Source organism: Trichoderma citrinoviride (genome assembly GCF_003025115.1).
Source record: "Trichoderma citrinoviride strain TUCIM 6016 unplaced genomic scaffold BBK36scaffold_2, whole genome shotgun sequence".
In the NCBI taxonomy this organism is placed as follows: Eukaryota; Fungi; Ascomycota; class Sordariomycetes; order Hypocreales; family Hypocreaceae; genus Trichoderma; species Trichoderma citrinoviride.
In genome coordinates, this window is record NW_020194710.1 from 2,706,845 (window position 1) to 2,723,533 (window position 16,689).

General features: G+C 55.3%; 7 protein-coding genes across 7 annotated transcripts; 4 read left to right on the forward strand and 3 right to left on the reverse strand.

Annotated features, from left to right (window-relative positions):
- Window positions 1-1,183: 1,183 nt before the first annotated feature.
- BBK36DRAFT_1082801 (hypothetical protein) lies at window positions 1,184-1,886 on the forward strand (the record flags this gene model as incomplete). The annotated part of the gene is made up of 2 exons (XM_024888927.1): window positions 1,184-1,217; window positions 1,357-1,886. Coding segments are annotated over 2 exons (564 nt in total), but the record flags the coding sequence as incomplete, so codon positions are not given.
- A 789-nt stretch (window positions 1,887-2,675) lies between these two features.
- On the reverse strand, window positions 2,676-3,467 carry BBK36DRAFT_1189418 (Sm-like ribonucleo protein; the record flags this gene model as incomplete). Its single annotated transcript, XM_024896619.1, has 3 exons — window positions 2,676-2,998; window positions 3,139-3,207; window positions 3,329-3,467. The coding sequence occupies 3 exons, from the start codon at window positions 3,465-3,467 to the stop codon at window positions 2,676-2,678; spliced, it is 531 nt and encodes a 176-aa protein (XP_024753376.1).
- Window positions 3,468-5,137: 1,670 nt separating this feature from the next.
- Window positions 5,138-6,277, reverse strand: BBK36DRAFT_1134429 (hypothetical protein). The gene is made up of 3 exons (XM_024892303.1): window positions 6,093-6,277; window positions 5,831-6,038; window positions 5,138-5,566 (listed from the first exon to the last, which is right to left on the reverse strand). The coding sequence occupies exons 2-3, from the start codon at window positions 5,904-5,906 to the stop codon at window positions 5,148-5,150; spliced, it is 495 nt and encodes a 164-aa protein (XP_024753377.1). The 5' UTR covers window positions 5,907-6,038; window positions 6,093-6,277; the 3' UTR covers window positions 5,138-5,147.
- A 3,550-nt stretch (window positions 6,278-9,827) lies between these two features.
- BBK36DRAFT_1166257 (hypothetical protein) lies at window positions 9,828-11,969 on the forward strand (the record flags this gene model as incomplete). Its single annotated transcript, XM_024894885.1, has 2 exons — window positions 9,828-9,894; window positions 10,687-11,969. 2 exons carry the CDS (start codon window positions 9,828-9,830, stop codon window positions 11,967-11,969), a joined length of 1,350 nt encoding a protein of 449 aa, XP_024753378.1.
- A 614-nt stretch (window positions 11,970-12,583) lies between these two features.
- On the forward strand, window positions 12,584-13,840 carry BBK36DRAFT_1111267 (putative exoribonuclease family protein; the record flags this gene model as incomplete). The annotated part of the gene is made up of 3 exons (XM_024889690.1): window positions 12,584-12,840; window positions 12,904-13,066; window positions 13,208-13,840. 3 exons carry the CDS (start codon window positions 12,584-12,586, stop codon window positions 13,838-13,840), a joined length of 1,053 nt encoding a protein of 350 aa, XP_024753379.1.
- A 278-nt stretch (window positions 13,841-14,118) lies between these two features.
- BBK36DRAFT_1132936 (hypothetical protein) lies at window positions 14,119-14,922 on the reverse strand (the record flags this gene model as incomplete). Its single annotated transcript, XM_024892052.1, has 2 exons — window positions 14,119-14,517; window positions 14,602-14,922. 2 exons carry the CDS (start codon window positions 14,920-14,922, stop codon window positions 14,119-14,121), a joined length of 720 nt encoding a protein of 239 aa, XP_024753380.1.
- A 907-nt stretch (window positions 14,923-15,829) lies between these two features.
- BBK36DRAFT_1156609 (hypothetical protein) lies at window positions 15,830-16,624 on the forward strand (the record flags this gene model as incomplete). The annotated part of the gene is made up of 3 exons (XM_024893940.1): window positions 15,830-15,839; window positions 16,236-16,521; window positions 16,600-16,624. 3 exons carry the CDS (start codon window positions 15,830-15,832, stop codon window positions 16,622-16,624), a joined length of 321 nt encoding a protein of 106 aa, XP_024753381.1.
- Window positions 16,625-16,689: the final 65 nt, after the last annotated feature.

Here is a 16,689-nt window from a genome sequence, read left to right on the forward strand (position 1 = left end):
CAGGTGCTGCCTCGGGAGTCCCAGTGCGGTACCTTATCTTATCTGCCTGCCCGCTATCGCAACCCCGTAAATAATGGAACCTTTTGTGGAAGAGCGTCTCCATTCTTTGCGAGATTCCCGTCGTTTGACATGCAGCTTTACTGACTGTTCATAGTAACGGCGAGTATCCTTTTGACGAACAGCTAATATTCTGTGCTTGAGTCCTTAACTCACATCTGATCCCCCTTGTCGCAAATGCCCTTCCCGTGTGTGCAGCCTGCACTCAAAAAGCACTGCCGCTCAACTACGGCGCACGGTAGAATAGACCAGGCGTGCATGTGATTCGAAGATGTGATTCGCACTCCCAAGACCGTGATCACCTGAGATGCAGCCATTCGCCATTTGTCTCTTTCGCTGTCCCAATCAGCAGGTCCTGCCCAATGGATCAGCGTGGAAGAAATGGAATCCCGTCGCAGGCCACCATGATCTCATGCCCATCCATGCCCGGTCCTCACAGTGACATCATCCGTGCCATCCCGAGTTCATCCGTTCCGTGTGCCTGCTTTGGCAGAGCATCTGGAAGTATCACCTACGGAGAACCAGTCGAGACCTTCCACTTCGATTCTGTCCGAGACCCGGAATAGCGGAACGGCCCCGCAGCGATGCTCCCTACAGCAGCCCACTCACAACCGCTACGAGTATAGCCTTGCCTTGCAATTGAGAGGACGCACTATTACCGAAGCACCAAAAGCTTAACAGCAAAAAACAAAAGATTGAACCGTCTCCCGGCTCCCCTCGGTCCAATGCCGCCCCAGCTTCGCCATCCATTGCACCTCTGACCGAAAACAATAAACCACAAGCGAGACAGCGAGACAACTCGTCCATCTCCGAATCCCATGCGGCTCCTCCCCAGGAGCGCCAACCGCATCCAATGGCCGCGCCCCTGCGCAACACCACTCTGACCTGCCCGTTGCCCCGGTCCTGGCCCGGCGCTTCTGTCCGCCGCATTGCCAGCTTCGGCCCAGCCAATGCCCCGGCCCAGCCAGTTGCGCGGCCGTCGACGGAGGCGGCCCCGGGACAACAGCCGCTGCCTGATGCCCTGCTGCTGCGGCAGCAGAAGGTGAAGCCCGAGACTCGAAACACGAACACCCTGCCGAAGACCTACTTTGAGAGCACCGGCGCTGTGCGAGGTCGAGGAGACCAGCCGCCGGATCCCAACAAAGCAAAGCTGGGAAGGAGTAAGTAGCACCGATTATTGGTCCCTAAACAACCTTGAAATCTTCCCATTCCATATCAATGGCAAGCAGCGGAGAAGAACGAAGGGTAGGAAACACACTGGAAGTAAGACACTGTTACTCACACGATAATCTCCTCCAGCTCTCCGAATCCTCCAAGAACACCTCCCGACGCTCCTCCAGTCCCCCCTCCCGCAGGACATCCTCGCCCCCAACATCTCCCTCCGCCTCTTCCCCTCGACGCACCCGCACCTCCCCGTCGTCTCCGGCCGCGTCGCCTACACCGCCGCCCTCTGGACCTCCCCCATCGCCTGGAACCGCGTGCCCATCATCGGCAACGTCCAGCTCGAGATCCTCGCCGAGCGCGTCACCTCCGAGCCCCTCACCTTCCTGCCCCGCCGCGCCGGCGCCATACCGGAGCAGCTCGTCGTGCGCTGGTGCGAGAAGCGCAAGCCAAAGGACGACGACAAGTCCGAGTCCGGCATCTCGCTGCCCTCGCTGCGCCTCGCGCGGGGCGTCGATCCGAACAAGGCCTTTACGGGGCTCTTCATCTTCGACTTTGACGCCGAGGGGAGGATATTGACGCACACCATCGAGCAGGCGCAGGAGGGGGGCGACTGGGAGAAGGGCATGGGAGCCAAGTTTGTCGGCTTGACGGATTGGCTGCTGGGCGGCGGGATGAGGAACTCGGGCGATAATACACCGATACCCATGTTTGAGAGCAAGCGGCGTTGGGATTGTTAAAAGAAATGTGAAAAAACAAGGGAAACGGGTGTGTGCTTCTGCGGAAACTGAAAAGAAGAAAAGACGGAGAAAGAAATGGTCTGGTTCTCCTGGCGTTGTATGGTTGCTTTTTTGCTTCGCTGACCTCTCTCTCCACTTGAGTCAGGTATGGTTGGCTGTTTTCTCTTCTCAAGGTTAGAAGGAAGAAAAGGGGGTGGTGGCTGTAACGGTATTTTGTCCGCTTAGAGAGGGCAATTGTATGATTATGTATGTATTTTGCTAGCAAGACTCTCTACACATCTTTTGAAAGATGAGCATCTCACGAAATTGATAACACTGAGACATATGAGCCTGTCGCACCATCCATATATGAACAAATCCCACCGAAAGCTGTGTCATACCATTGTCGTAGAAGCAAGCGGCCACTCGAAATCGATGTATCTAGCCCATTCAAGGCATATAGCATAAAGCAGCTCTCTTGCACCCGCTCAGCTCAACCTCTCTCGATCCGGGGCATTTCACAATATTCTGCCACCGAACCGCCCTTTCTGCCGCAGCGCATAAAATAAACAAAAACAGAGAACCACAGATGCAGACAGAAGCATCTGCAAGAAGCAACGACAAATTCCTTGCTGTCGGCTTTCCTTCCAACCCCATCCTCTTTTTCTCCCCTTTCAAGTCAACTCCCCCCAAGGCCACTGGCTCCAAGTGCACAATAACCGTTTTGTCCCCCACCGCTCAAAAGAAGATATCCCCCAAGTTCTCCCCTTCAAATCCAATCCTCACCAGCTTCTTCAAGCGCGCCTTCTCCTTGGCCTTGTCCGCCGCCTTTTTCGCCTCCGCGAGCCTCTTCACCACGTCCACCTCGGCCAGCTGATACCCCGGCGGCGCGTCGTCGTCCTTGTCCAGGTCGATCTCGCCCAGGAGCAGGACGTTCTCGCCTCGCACGAGGAAGATGCCGTGCGGTATGTCGGCGAAGTAGCCGTACGGGTACTCTGATTGGGGGTTGTCGGGGCGCGGGGCGAATATCCGCTCCGTTGTCGATTGCAGGACGATGTTGGCTGATATCGAAGAAAGAAGCTGGTTAGATGACCAAAGTACATTTTCCCAATTTTTTGTTTCTCTCTCCCTGAACGGTGCTGATGCCTCTCTTGCAAGATTGCGTGATATAGGGTCAAGGGGAACGAGGGGCATTACACACCGAATTGGTCCCAACTTCTTAATACTCCAATCAACTTCCGCCCATCACGCAGAACCACCATGAGTTTCTCTACGGGAAAACACTCCGTTAGCGCCAGGATTCCCTCTTCTCTCATACGCATACAACCGCTCTCCCCGTCCATGTGTGTTCCATTCCATCCCCGCCGGTTGTCAGTCCAGGAGAGTCATACTATCGGTAAGGTCCAGCAGCTGCGCCGCCGTCGTAAACATCTGCGGCGGCAGCTGCGCAAAAGGCTGCGCGGCCGCCCCCCCGGTAGCAGGAGGAGGCGGATGAGGAGGGGCGTCTGAAATGGCTAGGTTTTCCATCATGATGGCATGGGGCGTGGGCGACAAAGAGGAGCTTCTGTGTGTTGTGTGGTGTGTTGTGTGTGTGTTGTCTGAGGAGGGAATAACGGGTCTTTTCTGTATGTGTATGGTGTTCGCTGGTCCGGTTTAAAGGTCCATGAGTCTGCTGTTAGAATCCCTTTGGTATGTGTGTGTCTATATAAACATGGCCGCCGGAGAGAAAGTTCGTAGAGGTAGCGAAGTCTGTGTAGAGCAGCAATCACAACATATGGCAGTTTCCCCAGGTCGAGGTCGGTTCGCTATCGTCAGGCCAAGGATACCCGCCTTGTGGACTTATCGATAAGCAGACATCACGTGTCAGCGTCTATTTCCGCTGAGGCTGCTTGGAGGGTCTACGTTCATGTACGTCAGAGGACGGAATTAGTACCGACCTAAGGTCTGTTGAGGACGCTCCTCGTCTGGAGGTATCATAAGGTACGCAACAATTCAATTTGCACGGGGGCAAAGGCAGTATTACCAACATGCCCGTGATGCAACCTACGATAACTGTCATACGACGACACGACTGAAGAACCCACCAACTGAGGCTATCGAATGCCTCTTGAGTCCGTTTTACGGTGTCTAGGCTTCGGAGCACTCTGCATCCAAGGTTCTCGGCGGCATGTCCCTCGGCTTACATCAACTCCGTATGGGTAGGTAGACTACCTTACCTTATACTGCTAATAGTACCTTATTTCCTACATGTCTGCTTGCTTGCATCGGTAACGACCCCGATGCCCGGCTAAAATAAAGACATCGAGATTCGGCAGCACATCGTCCCAGCAGCACGCAGTCTCCAATGAAAGCCACGCTGATCTCGGCGTGACAATGGGTGACAATGCCCATTGAGTCATCAGGTACTTACGAATACGTGTACATGCCCGTAAGGTACTTCATGTCAAAGAGAGTGAGGGGTGCCTGGGGCCCAGAGCTAAGGCAGGTACTTAGCTCCGGCGCACACGACAGCTCCCTCGTCATGTCTATGGCCTCAATTCTCTCTCTACCCCGTGTAGTAGGTAGGTGTGCTCTAAAAGATATCTCGCGGTCCAGACAGGACCGCACAAAAGACAGGACAGGACAGACAGGACAAGCGGATGGCGCGACCAGCCACCGCTTCGCCAACCGCTGGTACCGTCTTCTTTGCAAACAATTAATTTTGTGTATCCTATGTCAAGAGCATTACCGTATGCCTTGTAATACACCCCAATGTGCCCCGCCCGTCTTAGTATTTTTTCTTTCTTCCTGATAGCTTCTATGATGAAAACCCTGCCGACAACGCCTGAGCCGAAATCAAAACCTCATCGCACCCCTGGATGGTTAGCTGTTTCTTGTCTTGTGTGTGTTAGAAAAGTCTGTAGCAGAGTAGGCGCCGTAGCCAAGCGAGCCGCCGCGGTCCGCCAGCCAGGAATTGCAAGCAACTGTCCTCGTCTTTCTCTTGCTTCTGGCTCTTCAGCCATCTGCTTTCGTTCACGAATGCAACGCAGGCTATCTGCTGCGGCCAAGACGCTTCCACGCCCTCAAGACACCTGCCAGCCCATGGCAAACCCCCAGGGGTCGTTCGAGAAGGGGAGAATGTGTAGTGTACAAGGAGAACCGGGATGGTCGAAAGGTTTCGCTGTAAGGAAAAAAACAGCTGGGGGGGCACCGCCTCGGAAAGGCGGCTGCTCATGTCCTGTTCATCGAGGAGCGATTCAAAGCTTCCTGGAGTTCAGGCCTGTTGACGAGGACCTCAATTGCCTGTGTATACGTGAACCACCCGCGCTCTCGTTTGTCCTTTTCCGGCCAATTGTCAAGCTGGTCCAGCACGGTGCCCTGGAAAAAGTAGTAGCGAGACCGGTCCTTGGACGTCTTGGGCGGCCGCTTCTCCTCAAAGTTGCCCAGGTCATGTTCAATGTTGACCGTGATGCCAGCCTCTTCCCAGGCTTCCCTCACCGCAGACTCCTCGCACGATTCATCCGACTCCCACCCTCCCTTGGGCAATACCCAACCCTTGCGCCGGGTGGACTGAATTAGGATGACACGATTGCGATCTTCGCTGAGCGGCACGACGCCGGCGACAAGTCGTTCTCCTTGTGCGTTGTACCCTGCAGGAGGGAGATGGGTCAGTGGGATCCCGGGCTTTTGGCGTCGGCGAAGCGAAGCAAAAGCAGACAAGCAAAGGGACGGCTGACAAAGGCAAATGGCGGCAAGGAGGTGCACAGAACAATGCAAGGCAGAGGGGGAGAATTGCAGAAGTCTAGGCAAGACGACGAAGAAACGTGACTCGGGTCTGCAGGGAAGGATGGGGAGGCATCTGGGAGGCATCTGGAGTGCGACAAACCGCACCCTTCACTCAAGAGACGACTTACGTTGTTTGCTCCGCCCGGTCCGCGACTGCATTGACCGATTGTTGGATCCCTCGCCGCTGGAGGCCGAGCCGGACATTGCTGCAGCCGTCGTCGCCAGCGTGCTCGTGTGATTGCGATTTGCGCGTATGCGAATGGGTGTGCAGAGGTTGACGATGACCCGGTGGTGATTGGCCACTCGTCTGGAGGTACGGAGTAGAGCTGGCCGAGGAAGAGAGTGGAAGGGAAAAAAAAAAGCTGCCGGGAACGGGGATTTTGCCGGACAGTCGAGAAGCGGTCGTTAGGCGGAGAGGCAGGGAAAGGGTCACAGTAACATGTGCTGCATCGTCGTTGATTTAGAGAGAGCAGGAGAACGGGCTTCAACGTCGTTCTTCTGTCTTCCCGGTCGAGATAATGGGCACAGACAGGACAGGGGTGCAAGCGAATGCAGGCCCAGGTGGTGTCCAGGTAGGTATGTTTTTTTTTTTTTCTGCGGGCGAGATGGCGTTCTAGACACGGCCGGAAAGCGAAGTATTCCGTCCTTGTAAGTTGGTGTACTTGTACTTTGATGGTTTCGCCGTTCGGCGCCGCGTCGGGGAACTGCGCGCTGGGCAAGTGCGCTGTGCCTATGAGGTTTGCGTGGGAGGGCGGTTGATGCTTGTACCAGTTACTCGGCAGGGCACGAGTATTAGGTTTCCTGCAAACTTGTATATTGGGTACGAAAGTGATACGGCCAGTGGCAACGTGAACTCGAAGGCTTTGCAAAGAACGGAAATTGATGGGACGCAGCACGCTGGAGAAGGGATTTAGTAAGTCGTCCCAGGGCGGAACTAGTACTTTGTAAGCGCGGCCTTTTCGTGCGGTGTGATTCGAAGCTTGGTGCTGGTTTTTCCCCTGTTGGAGCTGGCGGTTGCTGGAGGGCAGAAAAGGGACGGGGAGTGGAACCGAGGGCTTGCCAGAGGTTGGCTCAGAACGCGGAGATGGGGCCAAGGTTTGTCGCGCAACTCTTGTTGGTTGATTGATTGATTCTACCTGGTGGCGGTATGCCCCGGGGTATTTGGAAGAGGGAGGGAGATGAGGTGGACTTGAGATGTTGCTACTGTGAAAGCAGAGCGTATGTACAAGCACTACCTCTAATTTGCAAGGTAGGCGGCGTGGAGGTAAGGAGGCAGCAGTGGCAGTAAGGTAGATAGGTAGTGCCTATCAATAGCAAGAGAGGTTGGGGGCAGGCAAGGGAAAGGCAACAGAAGCTCGCGCCGTTGGATGCCAATTTCAGCTTCAACCCGCAAGTACTTGGTACTGTGTCCTGGCCGGGTTCAAGCAAGTCCAAAATAATATCCGACAGCGCAATCTGCGGCGGTATCAGGGGCAGCAAGCCGGACACGGCCGCATGCAACTACCTACCTTAGGTAGGCTCAGGCGACGGGAAGAGGCACACGTGCATCTGGGTGCGCGGTACGGCGAGGCGGCACGGGGTTGCGGCCTGTTGCTTTATAATGGAGAGAGCGGTGCTGCAGGGAGGCGGAAAAGAGCCTGATGTGAAGGATGGAGGGCATCAAGTGAACAACAACTCTTCAATGTTGTCAACGTAGAAGGCAAGTACTTGCACTTGTATACAACAACGACAACGAACAACTGACCAGGGAGCAGGCCAAGGACTAGGACAAGGAGAAGGTCTCTCTGGCGGCAACAAGGTCGCAGGCAGGCAGGCAGGCAGTTGGCGATGGCTCTCTGGGCTACTGTATCTGTAGCATGTCTCGTGCCATGGCATTCAATATTGGATGGGGTCCGGCCGAGGAGGATCCGCGTTAGCTTTATAGTCAAACTAAGGTGCCATCTCTGTTAGTGTCGTGAATGGGATGGAGCTCGACAAGGCCTGCCTGCCCAGTCATGTCGTGCGTCAGGGCCGGTGGCGCCGGCGTGGGCAAGGGCGGGTGAGGGATCTGTAAGTTGGAGAGGAGTTGTGGTGATGGAAGAAGTTGATGGTCATCTTGGGAGACGAAGCAAGGGGATGCGGCAAGTGAGGATCAAGGCAGCAAGGCACATTGTACATGCACCTACAGTGAAGATGCTCAGCTCTGCCCAGCCATGCAGTGAGTGAGTGTGAGTGTGCGATATACAGGTACTAGACGACATGACCGCAACACGAACACAGCACCCCACGCAACAACCCCAACGAGAACTTGAAGTCGGTGTTTCTACCTACCTTAGGTATTAGGTACCTTCATCAATGACAGCCTTGAAAGTTCCTGAAATAAAATAAAGATGTCACCGCCAAGGTTGGCCCACTCTATGCAGGCGACATGCACCCGATGTCTCGTCCAATGGCGCCGGGCCAAATGCTCCAGCTTGTCGACTTCTTGCAGTTTGCACGAGCGCATGTGCAGACGACGAGTGCTACCAGCAGGAACACTCAGCTGTCAATATCACCTTCAATGAAGCTGGTCGATATCCAGAAACACAATGCGTGTGCGGAGTACCGATACTGACGTATCGCTGTGGCAGCAAAAGTCAACGTAACGTTCGAGTCCGTAATTGCAGCATATCATGTCTGCTTTGACCGATCATCGGATATCACGCCTACTTGTATTTCCAGTCATTAGCCCGCATCGAGAAATGGTCGCATGAGGCTTCTACTCCTGCTGCGAGTACCTACCCAAAGCTGCCTACCTTACACATCACTGATGCACGAACTGTTCCCGAAGACGTCCATGCACCTACTTTTGTACATACATAGACTACTAGCAGGCGGGGAGATACGGTCAAGAGAGGCCGTCGTCTCGTCTTCTTCCCCTTGCAGAGAGAATGCATATCCGCACACGCAGTGATACTGCGGTCGTTCAACTTGTCCGACGATACATCACCATCTACTGCATGGTGCTATGAGGCAGTCCAACCTAGACTCACTTGGCCCTCACACGCAGAGTCTTAGAAGATGGACTGATCCTCTGACGCATAATACACACCTACTAGCTAACCATCTTGATGAGCTGTCACTGTCCCCATTCGTTCACATGTTACCTGTAGCATACAGGATCCAAGCTGCCACTAGGTACCTAGTCGCGGTGCTCCGACCACGCTTTGTAGATAGACTACCACCTTACCGCCCAGTTTGAGAGGCAATCTGTTCCGGGCTCTGCTTCGTACGCCTGGACACAAGAGCCATTCTCATGCAACACATACCCCAGATAAGAGTTGCGGCTGTCTGGGTGCAGCACGGATATCCGCGGCCATTTCAAATATCGAAAGCGGATGGAGGTCGTGGCATCAATACGTTCGGGAGGTTCCAATTGCGCTACGGACCGCTGAACCTGGCATCTTTGGCGCTTGTCAACGGGCGCACTCCCGCTCCCTGTGCGCCCACTAAACTCACTAAAACCAGGACACTGAACTCAACCCCCTCACTGGCCCCGCCACGGCGACTGGACTTGACCTCATCAACAACCCTGTTCCGCTAGCAGTCAACCTCTCTTCTACTCCGCCCAGGCGCGCTGGCGATGCTAGACTCGTCTCTCTCTCCTCTCCATCGCGAATCCCATCCGCTGGCAACAGAGATAGCGGCCCTGCCCTGGCACGTCCAACCAAGCAACTGCATTCTCGCCCGTGGCCCTGCTGTCACTCCCAGGCGCAACTCAACTCCGCCCTGAAGCAAGCCATCGGCATCGACCCAGCCAGCGGACAGACGCAGCCATGACTGCGGTTGGACCCCTTACATCACACCCCACACGTTAACATCGCCATCTTCTGGATTCTCAACCACGCCGGCAGCTGAGAGCCCCCGCGGCGGGAGTTTTGCTTATACGATTGCTTGCATTGCTTCCCTATCACTATTGCTTGATTCCATCCCGACTTTGGCGCCCTATCCTACGCCGCGTACAAGTGCCGTACACGGCTGCCCACACGAGTCCTTACCGCCTAGGCAACGCTTCTTATACCACATACAAATCCTCGCTCTCGTTCCCTCTCGACGTCTCACGCACCAACTTGCCTGTTCAGGAAACCTCGAGGTGCCAGACCAGCCATGGACCAACACGGTGGGCAGACCCCTGAAGCTTCCTCTGGCAGCAGCGAGCTTATATCCCCAATTGGTGAGTCAATAAAAGCCGTCCGTCTTGCTTTTCTGCCCTCTTCTCTCGCCACGTGCTGCTTTCAATGCATTTCGTTGGCTCGGGGCATTTCATTTGCTTCGGCAGAGTGTCTTCCTTTGTTGCGAACGCCCCTGTTCACTGCTTTTGAACCTCACTCTTTTTCATTTGCCCGCAGATTGAGCGCGAGCACGAGCACTATGGCGGCTGCCTTGGAGTTCTCACGCATTCTCATGTATACGGAGCGTGGGAGTAGTGCTGTTCCAGCGTCATGGGGCTTCCTTAGTGGCTGTGACCCGAGCCTTTGACTCCATCTCCATCTCCATCATCGCTCCCCCAACCCGTCTGTCACCAGTCCCCCACCCCGCGACCTCTACGAGATTGTATGTTGCAACGCTGCTTTACGTATCCCCCCTTTGCTGGCTGCGACTTCATGGATGTGTGTTTGTCGCTAGACACGAGTACTGTGATGCTGTTTCCTAAAGAAACCGGCGCTGTCCTGTGGACAGGATGCCTTCAGCCCCCTCTCTCACTGATCAGTTTATTGTTCTCCGAATGTACTGACAGAAAGCATAGGGTATTCAAATTCTTCAAAATGCGGTTACTGCGGGACTCGAGGGCAGAGTTAGTCTCATCACCATTGTTTTATCACGTATCTCCAGGCCTTCGTACCGCAAGAGGGCAAGGAACCGAGTCCTGTTGGCCTCTGGCTTCTCAAACCCGCTGTGCAGCCTCCGGAATGTCGAGGTAGATTGAGCCACCAGCTAACTATTATTCTCTTCCTCGATTGTCTAGGCTTTTCGTATTATGCCAATACTTCGTCTCTTAGCCCTCAGTTTTATCTCAAAATGTTGGACCGTGGGTGGAGGCGCTCTGGAAGGCTTCTGTACCGCCCAAATCAGCGAGCATCTTGCTGTCCTCACTACACCATTCGACTGGATTCTGAACAGTTCTACCCTACCAGAAGCCAACGCCACACGATCAATCGCTTCAACAAACACGTACTTGGCGAGTCTTATACCAAGCAGGCTGCACGCTTATACCCAAGGTCACGCGAAGAGACCAAGAAGCGTGACAACGAATTCTGTCTCACGGAGCGTATTCATGAGGCTGAGCTGAGCAGGGTGAAGATGCCGCCCGAGCCAGCTCACAAGTGGGTTGTAACTCTTGAAGATGACGCTTTCACAGAAGAAAAGTTCCTCGTCTATGAAAATTACCAGAGAGTTGTCCATGGGGACGAGCCTTCCGAAATCACAAGGCAGTCGTTCCAGCGCTTTCTGTGCAACTCACCCCTGCAGCGTCGATTCATGGTTGGACCTGATGGACGAAAGCGCCGCCTGGGTTCCTACCATCAATGCTACCGCCTAGACGGGATTCTGGTAGCCGTCGGAGTGCTCGACTTGCTACCGCAATGCGTCAGTTCCGTGTACTTTCTCTACCACGAAAGCATTCACCCATTTGCCCCGGGCAAATTGAGCGTTCTCTACGAGATATCTCTCGCGATTGAAGAGAACTACAAATGGTGGTATCCCGGTTACTACATCCACAGCTGCCCTAAAATGAAATACAAGATTGAATACAGCCCTCAATATATCCTCGACCCGGACACTTTGGACTGGAGACCCCTTGATAAGGCTATTCTGGATATCCTTGGCAGGGATACGTACACAAGCTTCGCCAAAGGCTTGGGAGAAGATCTCCCTAACACGTCTGAGCCACATTCCACAGACTCTGCAACTGCATCTGCCAGCAGAGATTTTGAGTTGTCGACGTCTGCGGGCGCGAGCTCAGACTACACTGACACGGATACAGACGATGAGGAAGTCTATGGCTCCCTGTTCCGAGCCAAAATGCCGGGAATACCTTCTCTCAGCGCGATAGAGAGACTGGACCTGGACCACATTCCGCTCAAGATCTTCCCTACAGGGCCCCTGTTCGAGACGTCGGATTTGGCTGGCTGGAACCGCAGCAGTATCAAATCGACATCGAGCATCCGACACAGTGTTGCGCAGCTGGTCGCAGCGCTGGGGCCAGACCTGATGGGCGACGTTTGCTTGGATCTAGTGCGACAAGGCTAGTGGCTGTCTATAGATTTTTGTAAGTTGTAAGTTTCAGGAGTGCTAGCAAGCCCTTCTCTCATCATGATGGCGGACCACTAGGATATTGCGTGTCAAGCGGGTATAGCAGACGAGAATAGAAAAGGAATATTGGGTAGGGGTCCTTTTTTTCTCTCTCCAAGCCTGGGTGGTGCAATTTGTGTGTTCAATTGTGTCCGTCGTGAGCCGAATCTGGAGTCTTTGCCGTGCCTCTTGATACCCTCTTACATTTCCACGGGTCCAGGATGTCATTGAGAAGGTATGGTGTTGTGGGAAGACTATCGGCTGAGATGCCCAATTCATATGGCTCTTCACGAGCCTTGGAAAAACATCACCTCACTGCCATCATGTGCCAACTTACAGCGACGTCGAAGAGAAGCAACTTTGGATAGAGCTGCCCCACCCCCGCATCGGAGCTTATCTATCTTATCTTATCATCCACCTAGGTGAGCTGATAGATGCAACTTTTTGTCCAAGATCAAAAACCTTTGCATCTACAAACCGCTACGACAAGCTGCCATTCCGCACCGCGCCTGAACAATTGCGCCCCGACCCCCCGATCCCACTATACCCACACACATGGAAGCGCGGTGACAATGGCCCAGCAAACACTTTTGTCGCCCGCAGAGCTTGCGTACCTCCACAGCTCCCTCTCCCTCAGCCCCCCCATCCGCCCCGACGGCAGAACGTCCAAGCAGTTCCGCCCGCTGACGGCCGAGACGGGGATCCTGCCCGGCACGAACGGCAGCGCGCGGGTGTGCCTGTCAGACGGCACGGAGGCCATCGTAGGCGTCAAGGCGGAGATTGAGAAGACGGCGGATCCGCTGGGCGACGACGGGGAGCGGTACCGCGAGTACATGAAGAGCGCGAGCGGCGTCGGCGGAGGCGATGCGGACGAGGACAGGCGCGAGGCGAGGGGGGAGTGGCTGGAGATGACGGTCGAGATCCCCGGGATGAGGGACGACGACGCGGGGACGGTGTTTCTGGCCGAGCTGCTGAGGGAGGCGCTGCTGGCGGATGGGGAGCTTGCGAAGAAGCTATGGATCAACCGACGTTTCCATTGGAGACTATATTTAGATGTGAGTTTGCCAGAAGAGATTGGGGGGGTGCCTGGGAGTTTGCAAGCCGTTTGCTCTGGGCTTGGATTGAGATTTGTACTTGCTGCCTGGGGCGACAAACGAGTTTCGAGGGGGAGTGATGCTGATGCAACAAACATGCAGATTCTTTTGATATCGCCGCCACTGTCATACCCCTTACCGCTGCTCTCTCTGACAACACACCTCGCCCTCCTGGCGACGCGCCTGCCGCGGCTCAAATCCGAAGGCGACGAAGACCCCATGTTCGACGACGACTGGGAAGCCGCGCCCTTCCTGTACCCGCGCCAGGGCGCGGCGGCGGGCTCGCGGCCGTCCATCACGCTGCTGGTCGTCGCCGTGGGCGACAGCATCCTGTTCGACCCGTCCAAGGAGGAGCTCGCGGTGGCGGACTCGGCGCTGGCGGTGTCGCTGTGCGAGGTCCGGCGGGAGCGCGCGCAGGGCAGCATGGAGGTGGACTCCCCCGGGCGCGAGCTGCGGCTGGTGGCGATGCGGACGATTGACCTCCCCTCGAGGCTGACGCCGCCGGGGGTGCCCAGCACGGCGAACCTGGCGGCGAGCGGGACGACGCCTGACGTGCCACTGCAGCAGAGGCAGCAAACAACAGCGTCGGAGGAGGGTCCACAGGAGGGTGTCTGGAAGGCGCCTTTGGGAGGGACCCCGTTTGCTGTCCTGGACAGCATCATACAGGCCGTCTTGGAAAAGGGGGGTGTCGCGGACGAGGTTTTGGATGGGCTGGAAGGAGTTGATCTGACGTGAAGCACATTTACACTGCTGGCATGATCTTTGGGAACTGCGATTGTTGATACATTTCATTGCTTTGTTCTTTGTGTTATATATTGGTACATCATATCTGATCTGGTCTCGTCTGAGACGTTGGAGAATGCCTCAAGGCCTAATGTGCTGCGGCAAAAAAAAAACGACTTTATACTACTACAACAGAAAGGGGGGGAGCATCTGGCCGAGCCCCCTAATCAATGCACATATGACGAATAATCGTACCTCTTTCGGATCAAGCTTTTTTTTGTTTCTTTTTTTCAAAAGATGCCCAGCCACTTCTTCTTCTGCTCAACGGGCGCCTCAGCTCCCGCCTCGGGCTGGGCCGGCAGCTCGCGTCCCATGGCGGCCGCCTCGAGGGCCTCCTCCGACTTGGGCTCGTCCTTGCCAAAGACCATGGCGACGGGATCCTTGGCCTCGATGCCGTGCATCTTCATAAAGTACCTGCGCTTGGCGACGTCGTCGAGGTGTCGGTTGCGGTGCTCGGCGGCCTTGAGGGCCTTGTCCTTTTCGTGCATGAGGATGACGTTCTTCCACTGGGAGAAGAAGTAGGCGGGGTGCTGCCACAGGTCGGATATCGGCGGGACGAGGTCCTTGAACGGGGAGTTGTAGGCGTAGTTCATGAAGAAGGTGTAGAGGCCCATGGCCAGCAGCGCGCCCTACGCGTAAAAGAGTCAGCCCAACAACGTCCTCTCAGCCCTGGCATACTGATAACAACCCCCCTCCTCCTGACCAACTCGTACCATGGTGATGAACGTATGCAGCAGCCTGCTGTGCCAGAACCAGTGCGCCCACGTTCCCTCGGGCGCCATCATGCCCGGGTAGCTCCGCTTGCTCTGGGCGGCAACCTCGTCTTCGGTGAGGGCGGGCCCGGGCACGGCGTTGCGCTTGAGCCGCGAGCCGTGCGACGGCGGGTTGAAGCGCGCGGGCTTCTCGAGCACAATGGGCTTGTCGGTCGACGCGAAGCGGATGTGGACGTTTTGCGAGAGCGGGATCCGGATGCCGCGCCAGAGCGGCCCCTGCAGCGGCAGCAGGAAGCGCGGGATGACGGCTCTCGTCACCATTGCGGGAGGTGTTGCGGTGACAGGTGAGGGAGAGAGAGTATAGGATGCTTGTTCCTTTTTATGTCGTTGTGGTGGGAATTCGGTCAAACAAAAGGAGAGAAGAAGGGGGAGAGTTGCTGAATAGGCAGAAGAGAAGGAAAGAGGGAGAGAAGAGGGCAAACAAAATCCACCGCCCAGCAGCTTCGGCGGTTGTGTTTTCTCTCGCTGTTTTCCTGCTTGCTATGAAGCTGCTCTGCTCATCCCACCAGGGAAAAAACTACATGGGCTGGTTGTTGAAAAGAAGTGGAGACAGTCTCCCCCAGACAAAAAGGCGGGAGGAAGAAACGCCCTCCTTCTGCCGACCTATTGCCGGAGTAGAAGCGGAAGAAGTACGAGTAGGTAAATCCGGGTGGAGCCGCGGAAAAGGGAAACAAAGGGAAAGTTCCTTAACTCCACCAGCCTCAATGTGGCGCTGCCTTCCCGATTTCCCGTGAGGTGAAGTTGAGAAAAGTGAGCCCACGAAAATTGAGCGCAAAAAAATGACGCCGCGTTGGCCGCCCGACTTTACCCGGGTGGAAGTCGCCCGACGGAAGCGCGTGACTGTGTAATTGGCGCGCGCTGATTGGCTGCGCACGAGCCACAGCTGTGGCGCATCACCGCTGGTTTTCTCTGCAACGGCATGGTTGTGTCATAAACTTTTGCACTTTTTCTCCGTTCTGCCTTGAAATTCCTGGTCTCTTTCCCCTGTGCTATTTCTCCTTCTCTTCTACTTCTCTCTTTTCTCTCTCAACTTCCCGAGAAAAAATTCAACTTCTTTTTTTTGTCGTCTCAAAGCAGATACCGGTTTAGGTTTCTTCTTTGGTATTCCAACTCTTACTACCTAACGACTTTCAACGTCCCTTTTTTTACCTAATACCCATACTTCAAAATGGCTGGTGGTAAGTCGTTCTTCATGCACACACAATCCGGTTGCCGAGACGTTTCCGAGGGGACGGTGGGAGTGCCATTGAGGCGGGCCACGATGCTTGACGACTTGGACGGGAGATGCTATGGGCTCTCTGAGCATCGGCACACTCAACGCAGTGCAATTTGTGCTCGCAGGCCTTCCGGGGGAGCATTGGAGCTTCCTGGCGCGGTGCGTCATTTTCAAGGACGGCCTGATGATGCTAGTTCACGATGATGACGCCGGTCCAAGCACACCTCGGTCTTCCGTTGTCAGCTCTGCGTCATCCCGATTGCACTCCTGGCCTCCCTCTTCTCACGTTCTCGTCGCCGGCAATTTGCAACCACTCTCGGTCAAAAGAAGCCAGTTTTTGCTAACGCTTCTGCTGCAGGTGACGCCAAGAAGGGTGCCAACCTCTTCAAGACCCGTTGTGCCCAGTGCCACACCGTCGAGGCCAACGGCGGCCACAAGATCGGCCCTGCCCTGCACGGCCTCTTCGGCCGCAAGACCGGCTCCGCCGAGGGCTACTCCTACACCGACGCCAACAAGCAGGCCGGCATCACCTGGGAGGAGAAGACCCTGTTCGAGTACCTCGAGAACCCCAAGAAGTACATCCCCGGCACCAAGATGGCCTTTGGCGGCCTGAAGAAGGAGAAGGACCGCAACGACCTGATTGCGTATGTTTGCCCCTCCACCCCCCCTCTCGTTGCATGTTGACCTGAAGCGCGGTTCATGTGCTAATGCCCTTTGTCTAGCTACCTCAAGGACGCTACCAAATAAGCGATGAAAACCGAAGAAAAGAGAAAAGTAATGAACAGACGATTTCGATAGACGGGGTGCGGCGA

Coding starts and splice junctions, on each gene's coding strand:
- BBK36DRAFT_1134429 (XM_024892303.1), bottom strand. CDS start 5,906: ATGTCCGGCTCGGCCTCCAGCGGCGAGGGATCCAACAATCGGTCAATG. Junction 5,567..5,830: donor GACCGGGCGGAGCAAACAAC/GTAAGTCGTCTC, acceptor TCCCTCCTGCAG/GGTACAACGCACAAGGAGAA.